Genomic DNA, 24,312 nt, shown 5'->3' with positions numbered 1-24,312 from the left:
AATAAATTATACTGATTTTCTTGTTAACAAATTCCATACAAAATGACACTTGGCTCTGTATTCTCTAAAGCAGGGGTGTCAAACTGGCGGCCCTCCAGCTGTTGCGAAACTACAAGTCCCATCATGCCTCTGCCTTTGTGAGTCATGCTTGTAATTGTCAATCTTGCAATGCCTCATGGGACTTGTAGTTTGGCAACAGCAGGAGGGCCGCCAGTTTGACACCTGTGCTCTAAAGGGAGTGGTACTGAGAGGTGGGTAGGTGGTGGAACCAAAGGACGATGCTTGAAAGTGGGTAGGGAGGCGGAAACAAGGGGTGACTCAGAAGGGTGGGGGGGGTTCCTGCACATATTCTCTGAGAACGAAAAGCCCTGAATGTCACTATATGTTAAACACGGCTATAATCACTTAACGTGCTAATCTGTGCCTTATGGTTCTTGTTTATAGAAAGAAATATTCATGAAAACCCTGTGCGGCCCCAAAATGAACTCTTGGAAGGACACTCAGAATTGCTGCCGCAAGGACGAGCTGGAGAAGGAGGGATGTTTCAACGTTTACCTGCAGAACGTCACCGTGGCCATCTCACATAGAATGCATAGCATAAAGCTGGAATAGGACAATAGCAGCTCAACTGCAGCTGACCACGTGCCCAGGCGGGTAGCGGCTCTGCACCCAGACCCACATGCATCAAATTCCACTATGTAATATATGCCACGAATCTCATTTAACCTGGGAGAGTCTATGTACCATGGGGGGAGCGTTCTTCATAACCCTTACACAGAAGCCTGTATGTAGTCTGCTACTGCTTGTAGTAAAGCAAGTCACCATTGTATAGAACACGTAAGAATGGATTTACTAGTCTTTGCATTACATTGGCCCTACGTGGCTCCCAGACACATCTCTTGAATAGGTGGCAGTATCAATTGCATGGCTGGTGATGAGAGGGAAGGGAGGCTTTTGCAAGATGGTGGGGATAGACAATCAGTAGTGCCAGCCTTGTTCAGATGCTCACTTGCAGCTCACTTTAACCACCAAAGACCCGGAGTTTTTGTCTAACCATGGAACCCATCCTCTACGCATTTGCTTGGACATATATCCAGGGGCCCTGCCTAGTCAGTCTATCTAGAGGCCCAATGTTTCGGTTTTGTTTTTATCCAAAGATCCCATGTTTTAGCCATGGATCTAAACCACCGATACTAGACATTCTGTCTTTGGCTGTGCATAGGTTGAGTCAGTCTGAGACCCTATACCATTTACCTCTACAGAGGTCCTAGGCATGTGCCTAAATCATCATAAATACAGCATTAGAGGGGTCTGTGAAAAAGCTTTCATAATATACAGTAAACCTTTCCAATGATTCCTAGTAGCATCCCTTAAACCTTGGCAAGACTGTTGGCCAATGTCAGCACATAAATAAACGCCTACCACTAGACTTTTTTTTTTATTTGCCATTGGAGTTATGGGTGGGTGCCTTTGGCCCGCTTATAAAATGGCTTCTTCTATGTCCCTCCTCAAGAGATCCATGCCCTGATCCCCCATACTGCTGAGCAAGTGAGACGACTTCTACTTTTTTCTCAGCTTTAAAAAAAAACAAACAGCAGAGGGCAGCAGAGTCCCTTGTAATGGAAGTAGAGGGGGGAAGGGGGCAGGGAATACAGGAGGAAAGAACTCTCCTCTGGAGTCTTTGAAGGATAGAAGAAGCTGGTGGATAAAAAAAAAAAAAAACTTACCCTGCTGCCATCTACCCAAAGCTGTGATGTTCTTGGTGGGTGGACTCACCCTCTAGAGCCGGTCACACATTACAATCTGCTTGTACAATTCCTTTAAATTCACCAACTGTATTGTGTCAGAACCCGTCTAGTCATTGCGTTTTAATCTTTCATTGGTTGGGTAGGATCTTGTATTTAGATAACCATCAATAAATTTAAGAAGGTTCTCCAGTCACATTGTAATGTGCACAGCCAGCTTAAGGGTGGAACTTTTAAGTGCCTTTCATATAGAAAATATATTTTCTGCATTTTCTGGAGTGACCATATATTCACTATCACTGATGGCTTTAAGTTCACTTTTAAAAACCTTTTAGTTGATATGGAGATTTGAAGTTATAAAATAAAAGTTATTTTTGTATGTATAAATGCAGTGGAAGAAAAATAAAATGTATATAAGCCTCATTTGTGTCCGTTGACTTTTATGACTACATGTGTATCCTCACCCGCAATCTGAGAACTCCTGCTTTCCTGTATCAGAAGCCAGGTAAGATATGTGAAATGGGGCAGAGAGGTCCAGGGGCCGGCGCAATGGCCAATCCATACTATGTAGTCGCTGGTATGCGGTAGGATGACAATGGAAAAGGACTGTTAGGGAGATGACCCCAATTTTCTACCATGGTGGTTGCACAGTTCCCCCTCCTTCTGGAATTATCATGCAGGGTCGGTTTTAACACTTTTTATTGATTGTTTCCTGCTTCTCATACACATTATAAACAGCCTCTTCTGGCCTCCATTCACACTAGTGCAATTTGTGGTGCTTCTGCCCTTGCGCTACAATGCATGACAATAGAAATCACATTCTTCTCTATAAACTCCATTCAGTTATGCAACAAGATGCAGTGTGGACCTTTGAAAAAGTGCAGATACTTTTTGGCCCCATAGACTTCAATGGAAACACACTGAAAATGCATGTACATGTATGTTGGCGTGTTTTTATGCATACCAAGCAGTCTCCTCCTAACAATATCTTCTCTAGTCAGGCTGCAGAGAGAGCAGGTCAGACCATGCTGGATGATGAAGAGCCCATGTGTTTGGACATTGCTCTACAATCCCAAGGACCAGACTGACAACTCATGGGGCACCCGGGCAATTGGGGATCATGGGACCCCTGTGTCCTTGCCCACACTCAAAACACACCCAAAAAAGCCTATAAAAAAGGTACCAGGGGCATTTTATGGGGCCCCCTACTGACCCCAGGCCTTTGGGCAGTGCCCGAGTGCTCGAAAGGTCAGTCCGCCCCTGCCAAGGACAATGGTTAGAAGGATGGCTGCAAGCAAAAGAGGTCATGGGATGACATTGCTACACACAGTTTCTCAATTAGGATGCCTAGCCAACTTCAACTGCTGCCAAAAAAAACGGCATAGAGGAACTTACTGGTCCGATAGCACGACTACGCTTCAGAACACAATGTGGATCAAGGAGCCAGCAGATAGAAAGAAAAGGACACCTGATATCACAGAAGATGGTGCTGGTCTTCAGGAGAAACAAAAAAAGGCATGAAAACACATCAAAGTGTGCAAACATACCCTAAAAAAACACTGAAACACTGAATCCAGCTTCATTGTCTGTAGAGCCACAACAAATCACATCATAGAGGACAGCTGTTGGGGCTGCTAAGTACGATAATGCATTTCTGACTTCATCGAAATATAAAAAAGCTGCTGCAGGATAAGATAATAAAAAAGTAGTACTTTTACACCACCAGAGGGCAAAATCAGACCTTTGGTGAACGGCAATATACTTTTCCACCACTGGAGGGCGCCAACCGTGTGGTGACCTGCAGTAACTGCAATATAGTTTTCCACCACAAGAGGGCGCCATCAGATATATGCTAAACTGCAATACACTTTTCCACCACTGGAGGGCGCCATCATATATATGCTAAACTGCAATACACTTTTCCACCACTGGAGGGCGCCATCAGATGTATAGTGACGTGCAGTAACAGCAAAATACTTTTTCACCAGCAGAGGGCGCCATGTATGGTGGGAACTGCAGTGGCTGCAGCAATATACATATTCACCACCAGAAGTCGCCATCAGACAGATGGGGAAATGAAGTCAACTGCAGTAACTGCATCATATTTAACCACCAGAGGACGCCATCTTAAGCATGGTGAACTGCAGTAGCTGCAATATACTTTCTCACCACCGGAGGGCGCCATCAGACGTGGTGAAATACAGTAGCTGCAAAATACTTTTTCACTGCTGGAGGATGACGTAAGACAAATGGTGAATTGTATGAAAAAAAACAAAAAAAAAAAAACAACAGCGCTAATATCAAACCTAGAAATCAAGAAAAATCCAATGATTCTATAACAGTGAATTTTCATATAGTGAATGTCGTACACTGACTGTCATTGTATGAAATTCACTTTACTTTTTACTTTATTTTAAAATTGTATTATTTGTTTCTTTTTCACATTTTACCGATTGTATGTGAATATTCCCGGTTATATAATTATTGGATTTTTATTGATTTCTAGGTTTGATATTAGCGCTGTTATTTTTTTTTTTTTATGTTTGTTCACCTGGTAATACTGGTTAGTAGCTGCTTTGTTCTTTTTGATCTTAGTGCAGATGTATTTTTTATTTATTGTAGTCAATTACTGTAGCTGCAATATATTTTTTAACCACGACAGGGCACCATTAACAGGCAGTAAAATACAGTAACTCTAATATACTTTTCCACCACAAGAGGGCGCCATCAGAAAGCTGGTGAACTACAGTAGCTGCAATATAATTTCTTTACCATCAGAGGGTGCCATCTGACAAATGCTGAACTGCCATAGCTGTAATGTACTTTTCCACCATCAGAGGGCGCTGACAGATGGTCAACTGCAGTAACCGCAGGGTACTATTTCTCCACCAGAGGGTGACATCAAATGAACTGTATTTGACTGCAATATCATTTTTAACCAGTAGAGGTCACTATCAATGGAAAGGTAAACTGCAGTAGCTGCTATATATATATTTTTTACCACTAGAGAGTGTTATCAAGTGGTCAGCGAACTGTAGTCAAACTATTATTGCTGCCTGCAATATACCTTTTCACCAATAGAGGGCGCCATCTGACATCTTGTGAAGTACAGTAGCTGTAATATATTTGTTTACAGCAAGAGGGTGCTATTAGATGATAAACTGCAGTAGCTGTAATATATATTTTATCCACCAGAGGGTGCCATCAGACAAAAAGGTGATCTGTATGCATCTGCAGTGGCTGCAATATAATGTTTGTCCAGCAGAGGTCGCCATCAGCCCATGGTGTATCCCGGCACTCTCCCCGGATTGGCCCATTCAGAGGTCATTTCAAGGAGCTGAATATAAAGTCCAAACTGCAGCAACAAGCAGAATTCCTCGCTGTGAAGACACCCCCCATACATGGCGACTTGCTGGGATCACTGAATACGCTGATCTGTACACACTGGGAACTTGCTGGAACTGAGCTGGGAATTCTGGGATTTCTCACCAATTGCTGGGAGATTCCTGGAATCAGACAATTCAATTGACTATAATCATGCAGTGTGTGTGACGCCCTTCCCACAAATAGATAAAAAGTCATATATAATAAAAGATCATCACCTAGGTGGGACTGATGTATATTATAGAGCATGCACAATGCCGGGCTCTACACATCTGCAGATTTGGGCTTGGGGACCCGGCAGATCGTTTCTACCAGCAGACCAATGGGAGTGGCAGCCGCTGATCCCCTGCCAGGTAGCGCTAGGATGGTAGAAGACAGCAGTGTTGCGGGAAGTGTCAGATACCGGCGTCAGCTGGGTGACGTCACATTGTGCGCTTCCTGCAACACTAGCAGCTTTTGCCATCCTACCACCACCTGTTAGGTCAGTGGCTGGGATCTGCAGCCAGGACCCCCCCAGGTTTCCACTTTCTACCCCTGGCCTTAAGATTTACCACACTGCCCATAGCTGGATTGTAGGATGCCGGGGGGGGGGGGGGTTTGAGGTAAAATGGAGAAGTATTATAAGATGGCAGGCATTGGGCTCTGTGCTCTCTGCCGTGAAGGAGGAAATGAGACCCTCGCAGGAGAATGATATAGCACCAACAGTTTGCTCAGCACTTTACAATATAACGGGAGACAATACAGCAACAATACAGTTCAATACAAGAGGGATAGGAGGGCCCTGATCCTGGGAGCTTACAATCTAAGAGGAAGGGGCTGGTGGTACAAAAGGTAGTAACTGTGGGGGATGGACTGGTAGGAGGAATAGAAGATTCCATTAGCTGAGGGCAGGATAGGCTTCCCTGAAGAGATGGGTTTTCAGAGATCGCCTAAAAGTGAGCAGAGTAGGCGATAATCTGATAAATTGGGATAGAGAGTTCCAGAGAATGGAGGAAGCTCTGGAGAAGTCCTGGAGACGAGCATGGGAGGAGGAAGACAAGGGAGCTAGAGAGCAGGAGGTTGTGCGAGGAGCGGAGAGTACAGTTTGGGTGATATTTGGAGACAAGATCGGTGATGTAATTTGGGGCAGAGTTATAAATGGCTTTATACGTTATTGTTAATGTTTTGAATTTTATCCGTTGGCCAACGGGAAGCCAGCGGAGGGATTGGCAGAGAGGGGTGGAGGACACTGAGTGGAGGCCAGTGGAGGGATTGGCAGAGAGGGGAGGAGGACACGGAGTGGAGGCCAGTGGAGGGATTGTCAGAGAGGGGTGGAGGACACTGAGTGGAGGCCAGTGGAGGGATTGGCAGAGAGGGGTGGCAGATACAGAACGGTTAGTAAGGTGGATGAGTCTGGCAGTAGCATTCATGATAGACTGAAGAGGGGATAGCCTGCGATGAGGTTGGCCAATGAGGAGGGAGTTACAATAGTCAAGGTGAGATATAACAAGGGAGTGAATAAGTTGCTTAGTGGTTTCCGAGGTTAGGAACGGGCGTATCTTGGAGATGCTGCTGAGGTGAAGTCTACAAGATTTGGACAGTGATTGGATTTGGGGCTGAAAGGACAGATGGGAGTCTAGATTACACCTAGTACCCCGCCATGAGGGGAGGGACTGATGGTTGTGTTATTGATCTTGATGGAGAAGTCAGGGGGGGGCACAGGCTGGGGGGAATACTAAGAGCTCAGTTTTGGAAAGATTTAGTTTGAGGAAGTGGAGTGATATCCATGCCGATATGTCACTTAGTAGGTTAGTAATGCGAGAGGAGACTGAAGGGGTGAGGTGAGGAGTAGAGAGATAGATTTGTGTGTCATCAGCACAGAGATGGTACTTAAAGCCGTGGGAGTTTATCAAGTGACCAAGGGAGGAGATGTAGATGGAGAAGAGAAGGGGTCCAAGGACAGAACCTTGAGGGACCCCTAGAGAAAGAGGGAGTGAAGAGGAGCAGGCAGCGTTATAGGTAACACTGAAGGAGCGCTGTGATAGGTAGGAGAAGAACCGGGAGAGAGCAGAGTCTCGGAGGCCTCTTGGCACCGTGATAGGTTGCCACCTGTGCAATAAGTCCATCCATGACATTTCCTGGCTATGAAATATTCAACTGTTAGTGGGATTATAACAAAGTGGAAGCAAATGGGAACAACAGCAACTCAGCCACCAAGTAGTAGGCCACGTAAAGTGAGAGAGCGGGGTCAGTGCATGCTGAAGCGCACAGTGCACATAAGTCGCCAACTGTCTGCAGAGTCAATAGCTAAAGACCTCCAAACCTGGTGTGGCCTTCAGATTAACACAACAACAGTGTGTAGAGAGCTTCATGGAATGGGTTTCCATGGCCGAGCAGCTGCATCCAAGCCTTATATCACCAAGTGCAATGCAAAGTGTCGGATACCGTGGTGTAAAGCACGCCGCCACTGGACTCCAGTGCAGTGGAGACGTGTTCTCTGGAGTGACCAATCACACTTCTCTGTCTGGCAATCTGATGAATGTGTCTGGGTTTGGTGGTTGCCAGGAGAACAGTACTTGCCTGACTGCATTGTGCCAAGTGTAAAGTTTGGTGGAGGGGGGATTATGGTGTCGGGATGTTTTCCAGGGGTTGGGCTTGGCCCCCTAGTTCCAGTGAAGGGAACTCTTAAGGCGTCAGCATGCCAAGACATTTTGGACAATTTCATGCTCCCAACTTTGTGGGAAGAGTTTGGGGATGGCCCCTTCCTGTTCCAACATGACTGCGCACCAGTGCACAAAGCAAGGTCCATAAAGACATGGAGGAGCCAGTTTGGGGTGGAGGAACTTGACTGGCCTGCACAGAGTCCTGACCTCAACCCCATAGAACACCTTTGTGATGAATTAGAGCAGAGACTGTGAGCCAGGCCTCCTCCCCCGACATCAGCGCCTGACCTCACAAATGTGTTTCTGGAAGAATGGTCAAACCTTCCCATAGACACCCTCCTAAACCTTGTGGACGGCCTTCCCAGAAGAGTTGAAGCTGTTATAGCTGCAAACGGCGGGGCCAACTCAATATTGAACCCTACAGACTAAGACTGGGGGGCCATTAAAGTTCATGTAAAGGCAGGCGGCCCAGTACTTTTGGCAATATAGTGTATGTACATATATATATATATATATATATATGGCCTCCCACTCCCTCCACTCATGCATGGCTTCTACGGCTTGTAGTGCCACGCTGCGTCCTTTAGTCTTTTTTCCTTTATATAGGTAAAGGAGAAAAGCGGAGAAAAGTCTGGTCACCAATCAGGCTGTGCAGACTGACAGAGCTGTTTAAATCTCAGGACTGGCTGGACAAACTGGTAAGTAAAAGGAAACCAATGTATGGCTCCAGCGGTGTCTTTAGTGGTTTGTCTGGAGTTCATCTTCAACCATAGCTTGTTGTGTGTGATTGGCATGCATGGCACTTAGATATGTTACATTAAAACTAAGCATATCTGAAACATGTATGACCCTTTACTTCTGCACATATGACAGAACTCCTACATCCAGACAATGGTAACAGATGTCACCACATCACATCCCTCCTGTCTTTTGGTTCCTAAACTATGAAAGACAACGAGCAACATGGGACCCTGTGGACAGGGTGTAGTCCATAGATTTACACGCACACAGGACAGGAGGAAATAAAGAGCCTACAGATGTCACTGGAATTGGACTTAAAGCTGAACACAAAGCTGTTAAATACATACAAGGGAGCTGAGTTAATTGACAAAAGAGTTGTATGCCTGTCCATCCAGTCCTGACATTTACACAGCTCTGCCACTCAACACAGCCCTGTCTAGCAGGACAGGAGACCTGATCTTTCTCTGATAGAGTTAAGGCCCCTTTCACGCGAAGGGTCCAATCAGATCCATTTGTCAGTTTTTCAAGCAGAACTGCTTGGACCAGGGGCGGACTGACAACTCATGGGGCCCCCGGGCAATAGGGGACCATGGGGCCCCTGTGTCCTTGCCCAAACTCAAAAAGCCTATAAAAAAGGTACCAGGGGCATCTGATGGGGCCTCTACTGACCCTGGGCCCTCGGGCAGTGCTCGAGTTTCCAAATGGTCAGTCCGCCCCTGGCTTGGACCCTCTCAGTGAGAGCCGTGAAAATGTGGAATAGACTCCCTCAAGAGTTGGTTCTGGCCAGATCAGTGGATTGCTTTAACAAAAGTCCTGGATTCTTTCTTGGATACACAGAATAGAACTGGATATAACATTTATAGGTAAAGTTGATCCAGGGAATATCCAATTGCCTCTCGGGGGATCAGGAAGGAATTTTTCTTCCCTGCAGGAGCAAATTGGATCATGCTTTGCTGGGGTTTTTTTGCCTTCCTCTGGATCAATTGTGGGTATAGGATTATAACTTTTTTTTTTTTAATGGTTGAACTGGATGGACTTTTGTCTTTTTTAAAGCAGACTAACTATGTAATTCACCCCCTATGGACTTGTGTCCATTTACACCTGCCTACCTCCAAACCAATTGGACAATAAAAAATGGAAAGGGATCCTTTTCCCCTCCATGTCGGGTGTAAATGTACACTGGAGTCGGCTAACACCTGATCACCCATAAAGCACAGCACTGTCCCTGTCTGTCTGCTCTGCATAAACTGAGCAGACACGGATGTGTCATCTGCCCATCGGTCTGCTCTCTCCTCCTATCAGCATGCTCCTTGCAATGCAGCACACCAGATGACTCTGTTGCTTCTTCCTCGCACTTCCCAGCTCTACTGTACATGGACTGTAAGTTGCGGAAATTTTAGGGACAACACTACCCGCATTTATTGAGGTTATAATACAGAGCTGCATTTGTATCTTTTAGAGCATCTTCTTGAGAAGGGACATTGTGACATGAGTCTTTCACAGAACATCCACATTTGTAGGTCGTTAGGAATATTATTACCATATGAGGGATCGCAGGAAGGATGACAACATTTACAGAAAATGTCACATTCCTTCACGTGAGGATAGCTAGTTGCCGGTTTTACAATGACAGTTGGATTATGGTTTTTGCATATGTGGCATAGGTGTCTGAATACACGCCATCATGGCTTTGGGCAGTGGTGTGGTGTTTTATTCACAAGTTCTTTTTATTTGGCATTTTTTCTTTTACAATATTGGTAACAAAAAAAAAAAAAAGCAAAAAAAACATATTTTACAAATACACTTTTAGCACAGGGGGCACCCATGATGCTGGTTTTGCAGAGCGTTCTAGGTTTTCTACACAGAGAGCACAGCAGTAGCTTTTCCCTTCCTTACAATCTTTCTCTCATTCGAAGCCCAGGCTGCTCTTACGAAAACCCCAGCTTCCTTTGACAAATGAGCATTGCACATTTCACAATTTTGCGTTCTTTAACCTCCCTGGCGGTATGATTATTTCAGATTTTTGGTGCTGAAAGCGGTACCATTATTTTGCATGGAAATTTGGCATTTTTTATTGTAGGCCTGTAATTTTTAGGAATAACTCACTGAAATCTGTCCGAACAAGAGTCTAGTAAACATCCCGGGTAGGATAAAACTTGAAACACGAAATCATAAATTATAATTTAATAAATAATCTTAAAAAATAATAATATAATAATAATAAATTTAATTCAATAATATAATCAAACCAAAAACATTGAAATGTGAAATATAGCGCCAAGTTCGCACATTGCTGAGCAAAGTCGCAAAATTGTTTTCAGTGTCTGATGACGAATTTCCCCCACGAATCATTATCACTCAATTCTGCAAGTGGTTCTGATTTACTATCGCTGTTCTCTAGCTGGTCTAAAACCGCTTTTGACCCAAAGGGACGCTTTTTGGATGCCATGGACGTTTCTCAGTTTCCAGGCAATAAGAACAGTAAAAATGCAGGCAGGGCGCCGGACAAAGCACTCGGGACAAAATGTATGTGAAATGGTTTGATACAGTAATGTTATACTATGTGATTTTTGTGAATGTCACTTTTTGTCATTTTCAAATTTCCCACCGTTCCGTCCCCCGTACGTCCCGACGTCGCAGAGGACGGAACCCAGATGACAGATGCCGGCATCCGCCGGATTACATTGCCAGGGACACTGCATGGGGGACATCGTGGGAGCGCAGGACAAGGTAAGTGACCGAGGGATCGTGGAGCAGCGCTGCATGGTAAGCCCGAGTGTAGCTCGGGGTTACCGCTTGTGGTACTGAGACTTTACCCCGAGCAACACTCGGGAATACCGCCAGGGAGGTTAAGCATTACCTTCTTGGGCTGCATTCACACTCGAGCGTTTTGTAGCTTGAAGCTCAAAAAAAGCTCAAACCTAAAAAAATCAATTGTTCTCTATGGTGCCTGTTCACACCTGATTGCAGGAACAGGCACCATAGAGAACAATTGATTTTTTTCGTTTGAGCGTTTTTGGAGCTTCGAGCTTCAAGCCACAAGACGCTCAAGTGTGAATGCAGCCTAAAGCAGGTCTCTGTGTTCGGTCACATAACATCTCAGAACCGCAAAGATAGTCAAGGTTTGGAAACATGTCTCTGCCAGGCTCTGTGATTTCAGATCTGAACAAGGGGTAGGTGGCTGTAGAACACCCAGCAACTGTCACATGTCCTGCTCTGGTTAAGGTTTAAATGAGGGAAACTTCCCCTAGGCTCCGCCTCCACTCTTATGTCACACATGGAGGAGAATGGGAGGAAGTAAATATTTCACTGTCTGGAGGGGATAACCAAGATTATTGCTGGGGGGGAGTGGCTTAGTTCTGGGGGGGGGGGATTGGTAGTGGTGGGGGGGGAGGATTTGTGCTAAGAGGTGGGATTTGGGAGGAGAGGGATTAGTATTGGGGGGAGTGGAGGGGGAAGGGTGTTTGCATTGGGGAGATTGAATTTTTGGGGGGTTGGAAAGAAGAGGATTTGTGCTAGTAGTATGAATTGGGTGTGGATTTTGCTAGAAGGTGGGATTTCGGGGGGGGGGGGGAGAGATATTTTGTAATTGAAGAAGGATTTGGTAGAAGGGGGAATTAGTGCTGGGAGGGGGGATTTGGGAGGAGGGGGATTTGGGGAGGGGTGGCTATGTGCTGGAGGGGTGTTTGCACTGGGGAGGTGGAATTTTTGGGGGGTTGGAAAGGAGAGGATTTGTTCTAGTATTATGAATTGTGGGGTGGATTTTGTTAGAAGGTAGGATTTTGGGGGGGGGGGAGATATTTTGTAATTGAAGAAGAATTTGGTGGAAGGGGGAATTAGTGCTGGGAGGGGGGTTTGGGAGGAGGGGGATTAGTTTTGGGGAGGGGGATTTGGGGAGGAGTAGATATGTGCTGGGTGGGAGGGGGGGATGTTTGCACTGGGGAGGTGAAATTTGTGTGGGGTGGAGAGGAGAAGATTTGTGCTAGGAGTGTGAATTGGTTGTGGATATGTGCTAGAAGGTGGGATTTTGGGGGGAAGATATTTTGTACTTGAAGAAGGATTTGGTGGAAGTGGGAATTAGTGCTGGGAGGGGAAATTTGGGGGGTGAAAGAAGTTGTGTTGGGGCGGGGCGGGGGGGGGGGGGACAGTGGTGCTTGGGTAAGTGGGAGAGAATTAGTGCTAGGAGGGGGATTTAAATGTGGGGATGGGGGGTTTCAGGAAGGGGGATGGGGGGAGGATTAATGCTGTAGGAGAAATTTAGGAGAGGATTTGTGCTAGGAAAAGGGGAGGGGTGGAAGAGGATTAGTGCTGGAGGTGGGATGGAGGGGAGAGAATTAGTGCTGGGGTGGATTTGGAAGGGCAAGAGGAATTGTTCTGGGAAGGTGAACTTTTGGTGGGAATGGGATTTGTGCTATAAGGGAGAACTTGGGATGAGGAGAGGTTTTATGCTGAGAGGTGGGCTCGGGCGGGGGGTGTTTGGAATAGTCCTGGGAGGGGATTTGGGGGTCAAGGAGTGTGAATTGGTTGTGGATATGTGCTAGGAAGTGGGATTTTGGGGGGGAAGATATTTTGTACTTGAAGAAGGATTTGGTGGAAGTGGGAATTAGTGCTGGGAGGGGAAATTTGGGGGGTGAAGAAACTTGTGTTGGGGGGGAGCAGTGGTGCTTGGGTAAGTGGGAGAGAATTAGTGCTAGGAGGGGGATTTAAATGGGGGGGGGTCTCAGGAGGGGGGGATGGGGGGGAGGATTAATGCTGTAGGAGAAATTTAGGAGAGGATTTGTGCTAGAAAAAGGGGAGGGGTGGAAGAGGATTAGTGCTGGAGGTGGGATGGAGGGGAGAGAATTAGTGCTGGGGTGGATTTGGAAGGGCAAGAGGAATTGTTCTGGGAAGGTGAACTTTTGGTGGGAATGGGATTTGTGCTAAAAGGGAGAACTTGGGATGAGGAGAGGTTTTATGCTGAGAGGTGGGCTCGGGTGGGGGGTGTTTGGAATAGTCCTGGGAGGGGATTTGGGGGTCAAGGGTTTGTGCTAGAAAAGGTGGCATTGGGGAGAGGATATGTTCAAGGAGATTACCCCTGACCCCTGCGCTCTGCACATCATACACACCTAACCCCAAGCATTCTGTGCATTACATACTTCTGACCCTGCACTGTGCATGTTACAGTATGTACTCCTACACCCAGCACTGACCATACCAGTGTGTGCGCTAAGCTGGCCATATGAGGACCAGAGTGTTGTCACCCTAGAACAGGAAGTACCTGAACACTGACCTTCTTGGCAGGATCGCAAAGTGTTATCTTAATGAAATAAGACTGAAAGTAACTTTTTCAATTACAATACCATGAAAGTTTATTTGAGATTTTAGTGAATGGGGTCAAGTGGACATTTTATTAAAAATATGGTACAGAACATAAATTTGTGAATGACACATAAAAGCTAAACTTGACGATACCAGCTCAATATTTGTATTGGTTGACAATGCTCATTCCCCTCCATCCTGTAATAGTTTTAACAACATCCAGGCTTCCGAGCTGTAAAGCTGAATAATATTAACAGCATCTGACCCAATTACATAAACAGCCCTCATCCTAACCAAATAAACAAGAAGTGTTTATCTAATCGGGGCCGATTGTCATGTTCTGGCCCCGGCTCTTCCCGTCATGTGACTTGGATCCAGACTATTATGGATGTGTTTGGCTGTCATAACAACTTTTACTGCTATGAAAACTCTCCTCGCTGTTTCCCCAACTCATTCTCTTATGAAAGGTCCCGATATATCTTCTACAAACTTTCCACTACATGAAAACATCCCCATGGGAAGGTTTGGACAAGCCAGATAAGAAAGGTTCTATTTTAATCATTGAGCTCGGCTCACGTCAATCACTCCAGGCCGGTGACTGAGCTAATCTAATTTTATGCCGACCTACAGGGCAGCACAGTGGCTTAGTGGTTAGCAATTATGCCTTGAAGTACAGGGGTCCTCAGTTTGAATTCCTTTCAGGACAATATCTGCACAGGGTTTGCACCTTCTCCCTGTATTTGCATGGGTCTCCTCCAGTAACTTTGGCTTCCTCCCACACTCTATAAAAAATGTTGGTAAGTTAACTAAAGCCTGTCTACATTGGTGATGATATGGGTGTACAAATTGGCCATGTACATGTGTTCTTACATTCTGCACATCAGTTCCAAGCTGAGCAGCAGGGGAAGGTTGAGGAAAAACCTTGCAACCTACCTAGTAAGCAAATCACCAAGTTGGGAAGGGTTGAGGAAAGACCTAGCAACCTACCTTGGTAAAAAAAATTGACCAAACTGGGGAAAGTTAAGGAAAGACCTAGCAACCTACCTCATAAAAAAATTCACCAAGTTAGAGAGGGTTGAGGAAAGGCCTAGCAACCTATCTGGTAAAAAGGAAATCACCAAGTTGGGGAGGATTGTGGAAAGACCTAGCACCCTACCTTGCAAAAACAAAAAAATATCACCAAGTTGGGGAGGATAGAGGAAAGAAATTGGAGCCTACGTCGTAAAAAAAAAAACAAAAAAACACCAAGCTGGGGAAGGTGGATGAAAGACCTAGCAACCTACCTTGCTAAAAAAAATTCACCAAGTTGGAGAAGGTTAAGGAAAGACCTAGCAACCTGCCTTGTTAAACATTCACAAAGTTGGGGAAGGTTGAGGAAAGACCTAGCAACCTACCTCATAATATAAATTCACCAACTTGGAGAGGGTTGGGGAAGACCTAGCACCCTACCTTCTAAAAAATTCACTAAGTTGGGAAGAGTTGAGGAAAGACCTTGTAACCTACCTCAAAAAACATTCACCAAATTGGGGAAGGTTGAGGAAATTCAACAAATTGGGGAGGGCTGGGGAAAGACCTTGCAACCTACTACAGAAAAAATTAACCAAGTTGGGGAGGGTGGAGGAAAGATCTAGCAACCTACCTTACGAACAATTCACCAAAAAAATACATTAGGAAAAGCTTTCAGGTTTATCAGGCATGGAGCCCAAGAGTTGGCCAATAGAACAGATATAAACAAACATACAGGGCCAACATGGTGCTATAGATCATTCTGAGCTCTTCAATGTCTATCAGTAATGTGTCAGTGTCATCAGCATTAGGGAAAGGAAATATGGTACGGCAAAAGATGGGTACTCCAGAGGGGCAAGGCATGATGCAGAACAGATCAATAGATCTTTTTCAAAGATACTTTATTTTATTTTTTATATAATCTTTATTTACACATATAAATAGCATACAGTAACACGGTGACTGTAGGCATATGCAAATTCGTGTCGCAGCACAACATAAAGCTAAGACGTATTATGCCAAGTCACCCACATAATACGGAGAACAGAAAAGGAGACATTAAGTTCGGACAACCAATATTGGTGCACACTTAAACATGGGGCACAGAATGTCATAAGCAGAGATGGCGGCCAACGTCAAACGTAATGATGAAAAAGCCATATCAGCCAGAAGGGCATCATGGGGCATGTAAGCCATGTGTGTGGAATCAATGGACACCTTAAGGTCTATGGCACAACCCTCTGAGTGCTGGGGATCACCATGATAGCAGGTCATCAGTACTATCAACTAACACTGGATCTTATAAGCAATAATATGAAAAACTCCATGTAAAATGTTTACGTCTAATATGGAGTAGGAAAAAATGTTTTTTTGAGTTAAGAGAGAAAGGGGTGATAATGTAAACAACAGATAAATGACTACAGTTAGACGCTTGTGTGTACCTTAATCACACAAAGATGCCTTATTTGATTGTCGTAATCTTATACAACACGTTTTGTGGTAAATATAACCCCTTCATCAGGGCTATAAACAAATAAAATAAAAAAAAACAAAAAAAAAACTGCAGTATCGTATACAAAAAGGTGACAAATTATACAGAAAATTACATATCGATCTACCTTCTAGCACAGCCCCTCTCTACATTTTTACCACACTTGTGGTCAATGAGAAGAATGCTCCTCACATTGGAGATCAGTGGTAACAATGCTCCTTACATTGGTGGCCAGTGGGAAAAAATCCCTTGCCCCCCCCCATACATTGGTGGTCAGGTGGAAGAATGAGGACTACCTTGGTGGTCAGTGGGAAAAATGCCCCTTGCATTGGAGGTCAGTGAGAAGAATGCTCCTTACATTGGTGTTCAGTGGGAAGAATGATCATTACTGTGATGGTCAGTGGGAAGAATGCTCCTTACATTGGGGATCAGTGGGAAACTAAATGCTCCTTACATTGGTGATCAGTGGGAAGATTGTCCCTTACATTGGGGGTCAGTGGGAAGAATGCTCCTTACATTGGAGGTCAGTGGGAAGAATGCTCCTTACATTGGTGATCAGTGGGAGAAATGCCCCTTAGATTGGAGGCCAGTGGAAGAATGTTCCTTACATTGGGGATTAGTACGAAGAATGCTCCTTACAATTGTGGTCAGTGGGAAAAATTCCTCCCCTCCCATTCATTGGTGGTCAGTGGGAAGAATGCCCCTTACATTGATGGTCAGAGGAAAAAATGTTTTGTATGTTGGTGATCAGTGGGAAGAATGCTCCTTACATTGGGGATCAGTGTAAAGAATTCCCCTTAGATTGGAGGTCAGTGGAAGAATGTTCCTTACATTGGTGGTCATGATGTCACCCTTACAGGCAGCTAAGAATATCATTGGCATCATGCCCATGGCTCGTGAACCCAGTACTAGGCTGGCACCATCAGCTGGAAGGTCAATCAATTATGGCTCAGGAACTTCTATCAACCTTTGGAGGAACCCTATGGTTCCATGGAACACTAGTTGAGAATGGCTAATCTAACATACAGTATAATGGAAAACTGAACTGAGAGAATTGTGAAGGCTGCTGACCTCCTACTGAAAATTCTAGGTGCCTGGCTATCTGTGGCTTTAGTACTTTTTCTAACTCAGAAATTTTGACGTTTTCTCAAAAGGTATTCCATTGGAACAGCCAATAAACAAGGGTTTTCAGACGGAGAGGTAATGCAAAAACTCTATATTTTACTCAGTACAGGTTTATTTTAATGTAAGTATAGCACCCCAACACACCTACGTCGCAGTGCACTACAAAAATCCAGAATGTCGGTAATTGTCATGCACAAAGGCGTGTTACAGCCCATTCACCTCAAATAGGCTGCCCAGGGGTGGACTGACAACTCATGGGGCCCCCGGGCAATAAGGGATCATGGGGCCCCTGTGTCCTTGCCCAAACTCAAAAAAACCTATGAAAAAGGCACCAGGGACATCTCATGGGACCCCCTACTGACCCCGGGCCCTCGGACAGTGCCCGAGTTTCCAAATGGTCAGTCCGCCCCTGAGGCTGCCTAACACAATGCACCTCAACACTTGAAAATGCATGCGGAGTGTGCCTCCTGGTGTGGATAGGCCCTGAATGCTTTATAACCCTCACTGCTGCATGTAGCTTTTAACTATGTACAGTTGTATGTACTGATAGACATGGTGAAAACATAGGTTTTTTTTACCTTTACTTTTATGTCTTATTCTAATTTTCATACACGCCTTTTCTTTCAGTTAGCATCAGGCCCAAAGTAAACTATCACACTGCATTAAAGATATATGGTTTTTCATACAAACTCATGCTCCCTAGCTGATTTAGCGTGTCAGAACTCCACAGAAAGGCCACTGCTTCCACACACAGAGAAAGCATCTTCATCTGCAGCATGCTGGCAGGGGACAGGCTTTTTTTACTCAGGCTGTGGCTACTTTCTAAAACTCTAAAACTTTGAAAAGCTTTTGTTTTGATACACCTGAAATGTTTTTAGCCAATTTAAATGGAAAAGTTCAGTTGGGTTTTCACACATACTATACATGCATGTTTATACAGAGAAATGTGAAGAGGCGAAGATTAGATTTCAGAAAGAGCAAAAGCTAACATCCTTTTCATATATACATTAGCCGTATACTTAGGGGTGACCTCTAATAGTTTACAGACTCCGTTCCTGCTCCTCCTGTCACCCCTTTCATGTCTAAATGCGTCCTATTCTGAGCTGAAAATGTCACTGTCCCCAAATATAGATGCTCCCATGAGATAACAACGTACTTTTATTATAGTGCTTATTGAGCTTGTTCAGTTATTTATAGATGTCAGGAAGGAAAATAATGACATTGGGTGGAAACAATGCTTTACCGCTTGTCTTCAGCGCCATAGTGGCACAGCAGTGGAAACTGTTCTATTCCGAGGCTAAAATGCTGTAAACACAGTATTGGTATGATTCTGGCCACATGTGCCAACTTTTGGCCAATTGGGTGGATATAAAAAAAATTTCAACCATAATTGTTTCCCGGTTTCCAGTGATTAATAATTGAGAAACGGGGGATAATTGACTAGAACAAACGCAATGCCACATGAAAAGGTATTTTTAAAAGATTTCCACCCCAATTTTTATTGTTTGCAAGTTTGCATGATACATGAACAAACTCCCCCCCATTACAAAATTAAAGCATGCATTACTGTAGGTTTTAAAAAACAAGAAAGTGGAACTAAAGTCTCCTATTAGGCTCCAAGCCAGGGGTGGACTGACAACTCATGGGGCCCCCGGACAATAGGGGATCATGGGTCCCAAAAAAGCCTATGAAAGGTACCAGGGACATGTCATGGGGCCCCCAACTGACCCCAGGCCCTTGGGAAGTGCCCGAGTGTCCGAATGGTCAGTCCGCCCCTGGTCCAAGCACGCTGGGTGTTTTGATAATGCTGGTAAAGCTAGCTGTGTAAAGTCACGTTAAATACGTGACTTTTTCAGCTTTTTTTTAGCATTTTTGCATTAGCGTCTAGCTGCGTTTTTCCATGTTTAGCGAAGTTTTTCTGCATTTGTGTTTTTTAGCAGGTTTGTGGCGTTTTACCACGTTTTGCAGCATTAGAGCATTTTTACAGCTAAAAAACTCCTCTAGAAACCCACTAGTCCTGGGTTTTTTTCCAGCCAAAAAACATCCCTGCCAAAAAACTTTGATTACAGTCTATGTGTGCATGGACACCTAGGATAACATGCTGGGGGGTTTACTGGCTGTAGAAAAAACGTCAAAAGTCAAAAACAGCCGCTATAAAAATGTCCAGTGTGCATGAGGACCTACAGCCATGTTAACCTTAGAAACAGTGATAGAACCTCCTGCACTTCTGTGCGGTGCTAAGAGTGTATTCCGCCTGTCTGGCTAGTAAGTATGACGCCAAAGGTCTTGCTGCCCTCTGTGGGTGTCCTCCCATAACTGAGATCAACAACAAAAGAAGAAGGGCACACCGACCCAGTGCATTACCAAAGAAAAATGTATTTAATATGTATATAGTAGGTCATCTACTTACAAACACATGATATGTAGAGGCACGTAGTAGGATGCAGGTAAGACTACCTCCAGGTCCACAGTACCAAACCAATGGTGTGGGAAATCTCTGTAGCGTACTAAGTCTTAGGACGGACCCTCTTCTTCAGAGCCAAAACAAAAAGCTTACTGTATGTGCGTAAATGTTAAAGGGCCCAAGAGTCAGACATAGCACATCTGGTGGGGTCACTGGAGCTGTACTGCTTGTAGATGGGAGAAGCTGTGCCAAGGAGGAGACCCATGGGAGGACCTCTGTTGTCGCAGGGGCCTGGTAACTTGCTTAGAGGGGCATGCACTGTGCCCAACAAGCAGTGAGAGAAGTCTGTACACCAGCTTGGATGCTACTACAGTGCCGCCAGGTTGGCTTATAGGTTCGGGCTCTGTGAAGCTGGACTCTGATCTGGAGAGCCTGTAAGTGATCTGCTTGGTATCTTGGACTCTAACCTTCAACCCTAATATTTAAAAAGGCAAACGTGACTTGTGCCTAAGAGGGGAAATTAGGGGGGGGAGGAGTGCTAGGAGAGGGGATTTGGGGGGATTTGTGCTGGGAGGTGGGATTTTGAGGGGGGGGGGAAGGATTTATGCTCTGAGCGGAAATTGGAGGGGTAGAGGATTTATGCTAGAAGGGGGATTTGGGGAGAGAGCAGATTTGAGCTGGTAGGGGGGATTTATACTGGAAGAGGGTACATTTTTTTGTTTAGGGAGAATCTTGCAAAGGGAATTTTTGCTTTGGGGGTAAGTGTGATGATGAGTGCTTGATTTTTTGGGGGGGATTTTTGCTGACACACAATGCTCATCCATTTAGGAGGGGGGCACCATTTGGCATCTTCACCTTGGGAGCTAGATGACCTTGTCACAGGACTGGATGGAGGAAGTTAGGAGTGTTAGAGTTGGGTCAGTTTTCTATTTGTATGAGATGTTTGTTTAGTACATTTGTCCTTGGAGTTGCTTTAACCTCTGTTCATTGTGACTTTATTGATAGCCTGTTATGTTTGTCTTGGAATCAAACCAACTTTTGCATTTCCTGTTGTTATCCAGATTGTGGCTTTATCACAATATTTTACAGCTCAAGTAGAACAGTTATAAAATATTTGCTAAAAATAAGTTTATTAACAATGATATTTTAGATCAGATTTAATGGTTCTCTTTCATACATCTGTATTCTCTGTGATTATCAGCCTAAAGTATGTTGTACAGAGTGCCATGACTACCATTCAGTAACTAATATACTTCAAGGAGATGCAAGCTAAACAGGACACCAGTAATTCTTATATTCTTGTTATCTGCAGCCTTATAGCGGAACTTCACCCTAAGGGGGATGTTCAGTTCTATGGCTTCCTCGCCCCTACTTTTGGCACTTTTTTGGTTTTGATGAGTACTCGCTCCCACCTCTGGTCAGATCGCTGAGGCAATTCCACCAGAAGTTCTCCCCCTTTCCCACCCCTCCACACTCAACCTTTTGGGACTTGTCATAGGTCCCAAAAGGCTGCGGGACCATTCACAAAGCACAACATTGCTTGCACATGTGCAGTGGAACATGAAGCAGCAACATGAAGGGAGTTACAGCTGACCTCCCACAGTAAATATGTCGGCACCAGGGACCCAAAGACGAAATCAGCCCAGGTGAGGATGATGCTGGACACCTAGAAGTGTCCTTTTATTAAAAGTCAGCAGCTGGTGGCTTTTCATTTCTTCCTTTTTTTTTTCAAACAGACTGAAGCTCCTCTTTAAGAACAGTAAACATCAATGACATTCTGAGCCACTATAAAGAGGACTGAACAAATCCACTCATTTTGTAGGCTAGGAGTCTCCAAGCTATGGCCCACTGGCCAAATCTGGCCCTCTACAAGATTTTTCAGGCCCATACCCTAAAAGAGTGGCCTCTCTCCTAGATATTCAGGTTGGCCTATGGTCTCCATTTCTTACCAACCTCCTCAACTTTCCCTCTAGTCTCCAGTGCAGATTCCCCAGGCTGTGCTGTCATTGTGAGGACCGCCAGTGTCCTATCAGCCAGTCATTTTAGTCCTCCTTGCATCAAAGGCCCAATCAAAGTACCCTTTACATGAGGGTCCCAATCAGAGTCTTCCCCAACATGAGAGTTACTATCAGAGGGGGGGAATGTCACAGGCTGGAATTTCTTTGCTTTATGTTACTCAAGTTTTTTCTCTATTGTATCATAGCATGCTGATTACAAAAGAAAATCCAAGTAAAACTTTTTCATTTAAGTTTTACTCATTCATGTATAAAACTGATTTTTTTTGTCCCGCAAAGAATTGTAAAATATTCAATGTGGACCTTCTACTGAAAGGTTTGGAAACCCCTGCTGTAGGTCAATGAACAAGGAATCATTCAAATTAAGGATGACAGCTGAAACCGCATCCACCTTGTGCTCCACCTATTCTACCAAGGTGCTCTGGGTCTCAGAGGATAACCAGCTGATAAAATAAGCAGACAGCAGTCCACCTGAAACTATTTTTCACCAAAAATATCCCAGTTGAAAATTAACCAATAGGAGTCCAATGGGACTTAAAACAAGCAGGCAGATATGTAAAGTCAGAGCTCATGGGCTGCATTGTGTTCTTGTTATGGGCCAGTGTGATAGAAAGTACTGAAGCCATCATTCATCAATCTTTTACTTGTTTAGGAGAGATTTCCTTTACGAGAAGCAGAGAGAGGAAAAAATATCCGAAAGAGTCTAAAAAGACTATTATGGGAACACTGCACCATAGATTGTAGTGCTGATGACATCTGCTTGTCCTGGAAGACGATGATTGAACTGTGTTCAATATCCCACACTTGGCTCAAAACTTTATAACCTCCCAGAGCTCTTAGACAAAGTCATGGTGGTCCCTTGTTCCCTGGAGTACATTACTGGATCTGGATGGGCAGACCATGGCCAGGGGAGATACTGTTATAGAACCAGACACATTAATAGCAGAGCAGATTCTAAAGGAAGATAGGACTATCTGTTCGAGGAATCTGTGTTTCAGTGTATTTTGTGTTCCTATTAATATAAGACCAACTCTTGATTAATGTCGGAGAAGGGGGGAGGGGTCATTCTTTTGTACCCAGCACCCTTGATTCCCATTTCTTCCACAGTTCATGTGAACAGTCCTGTAAAGGTGAATACGGTGCCCTAATGAAAGAGCTCATTTTCTATAGAATTTTTTGTTATTTGTCTCAGAGATGTCAAATTAATTCAAATTAATTAAGATTTGAGAGAAATATGGTTGCCATTGATGACTCTTCCTCTGAAAATGCTGGTTGTCTGGATGTTGTGATAACCTATTTGCTTCCGGCCGTGCTCCTCTCAATGCAGCGCCCAGGGCCCCCCAAGTTTAGGCCCTGCCTATCCCTGCTCTGCATACAGAACAGATCCCCTGAAGCAGCTGTTGGGAAAGGAGGGAGCCGACAGCACTGTGGAGGACAAGGGGAGCACAGAGGAGGCCAGGCAGCAGAAGAAGAAGAAGGGAAATGGACAGGAGGAGCAGAGGGGGCAGCATTTACTGGCCCCAGTCTGCTGTAGTTTCCTCCTGCAGCAGCTGAATGCTGGTGGGAGGGAGATGAGGAGAAGGTGCAGGAGGATCGATACCAGTGGTAGTGGCCCTCTCAATACGGTCCCCGGGGCACCCCCCCACCACCACCACCACCACCCCCACCACAAACGTTCGGCCCTGTTTGCTTCAATACTTTCTCAGTCAGTGGCTCCATAATAAAATTTTGCGGATTTGGAAAAGTCAGATGTTCTTGTCTGCAAATTTGTTGTGTCAGTGATTAAAAAAATTACCCAACAGGTTCAGAAGGAAAACCAGGAAACTAGAATATTTACAGGTGAAACTTGAAAAATTAGAATATCGTGCAAAAGTTCATTTATTTCAGTAATGCAACTTAAAAGGTGAAACTAATATATGAGATAGACTCATTACATGCAAAGCAAGATAGTTCAAGCCGTGATTTGTCATCATTGTGATGATTATATCTTACAGCTCATGAAAACCCCAAATCCACAATCTCAGAAAATGAGAATATTGTGAAAAGGTGCAATATTCTCGGCTCAAAGTGTCCCACTCTTATCAGATAATTAAGCCATAACACCTGCAAAAGGTTCCTGAACCTTTAAATGGTCTCTCAGTCTGGTTGATGATCCTCCCTTCCGGAATGCTGCCTGCAGGTGGGGCCCCGTCCCAGGTTACTCACTCCAGCCTTCCTCTCAGTCCATCTTCCACCCGACACTGCCCTCCTCCCAGGCTCTGTGATACTTAAGGGTTGCTTTGGTCACCATTCCCAGATTCCTGTCAGGGGATTGGCCAAGGTCACTTGAGCATGCAGATTTGAGCCTCCTCCCCTCCCGTTTGCTCCTCCAAAAAGCTCTCAGGTTTCTAGAGCGGTGGGAGGGCTCCAGAAGCTCTAACCTTCAGAACCTCCCTAGGCTGTTCCGAGGTGAACTCCTGCC

General features: G+C 44.8%; 1 protein-coding gene across 1 annotated transcript in view; it reads left to right on the top strand.

Annotated features, from left to right (window-relative positions):
- The window catches only part of LOC149460986 (extracellular matrix protein 1-like), a 36,883-nt gene extending 34,715 nt beyond the window's left edge, over positions 1 to 2,168 (top strand). Inside the window, exon 7 of the mRNA XM_089678946.1 lies at positions 445 to 2,168. Within this exon, the coding sequence (XP_089535072.1) occupies positions 445 to 612 (168 nt within the window). The 3' untranslated portion in view covers positions 613 to 2,168. The remainder of the gene's footprint in view (positions 1 to 444) is intronic.
- Positions 2,169 to 24,312: the final 22,144 nt, after the last annotated feature.

This window comes from Staurois parvus, unplaced genomic scaffold, assembly GCF_062004578.1.
Source record: "Staurois parvus isolate SC_StPar_1 unplaced genomic scaffold, SC_StPar_1.0 ptg000213l, whole genome shotgun sequence".
NCBI lineage: Eukaryota > Metazoa > Chordata > Amphibia > Anura > Ranidae > Staurois > Staurois parvus.
This window is presented reverse-complemented; position numbering and strand designations above follow the sequence as displayed.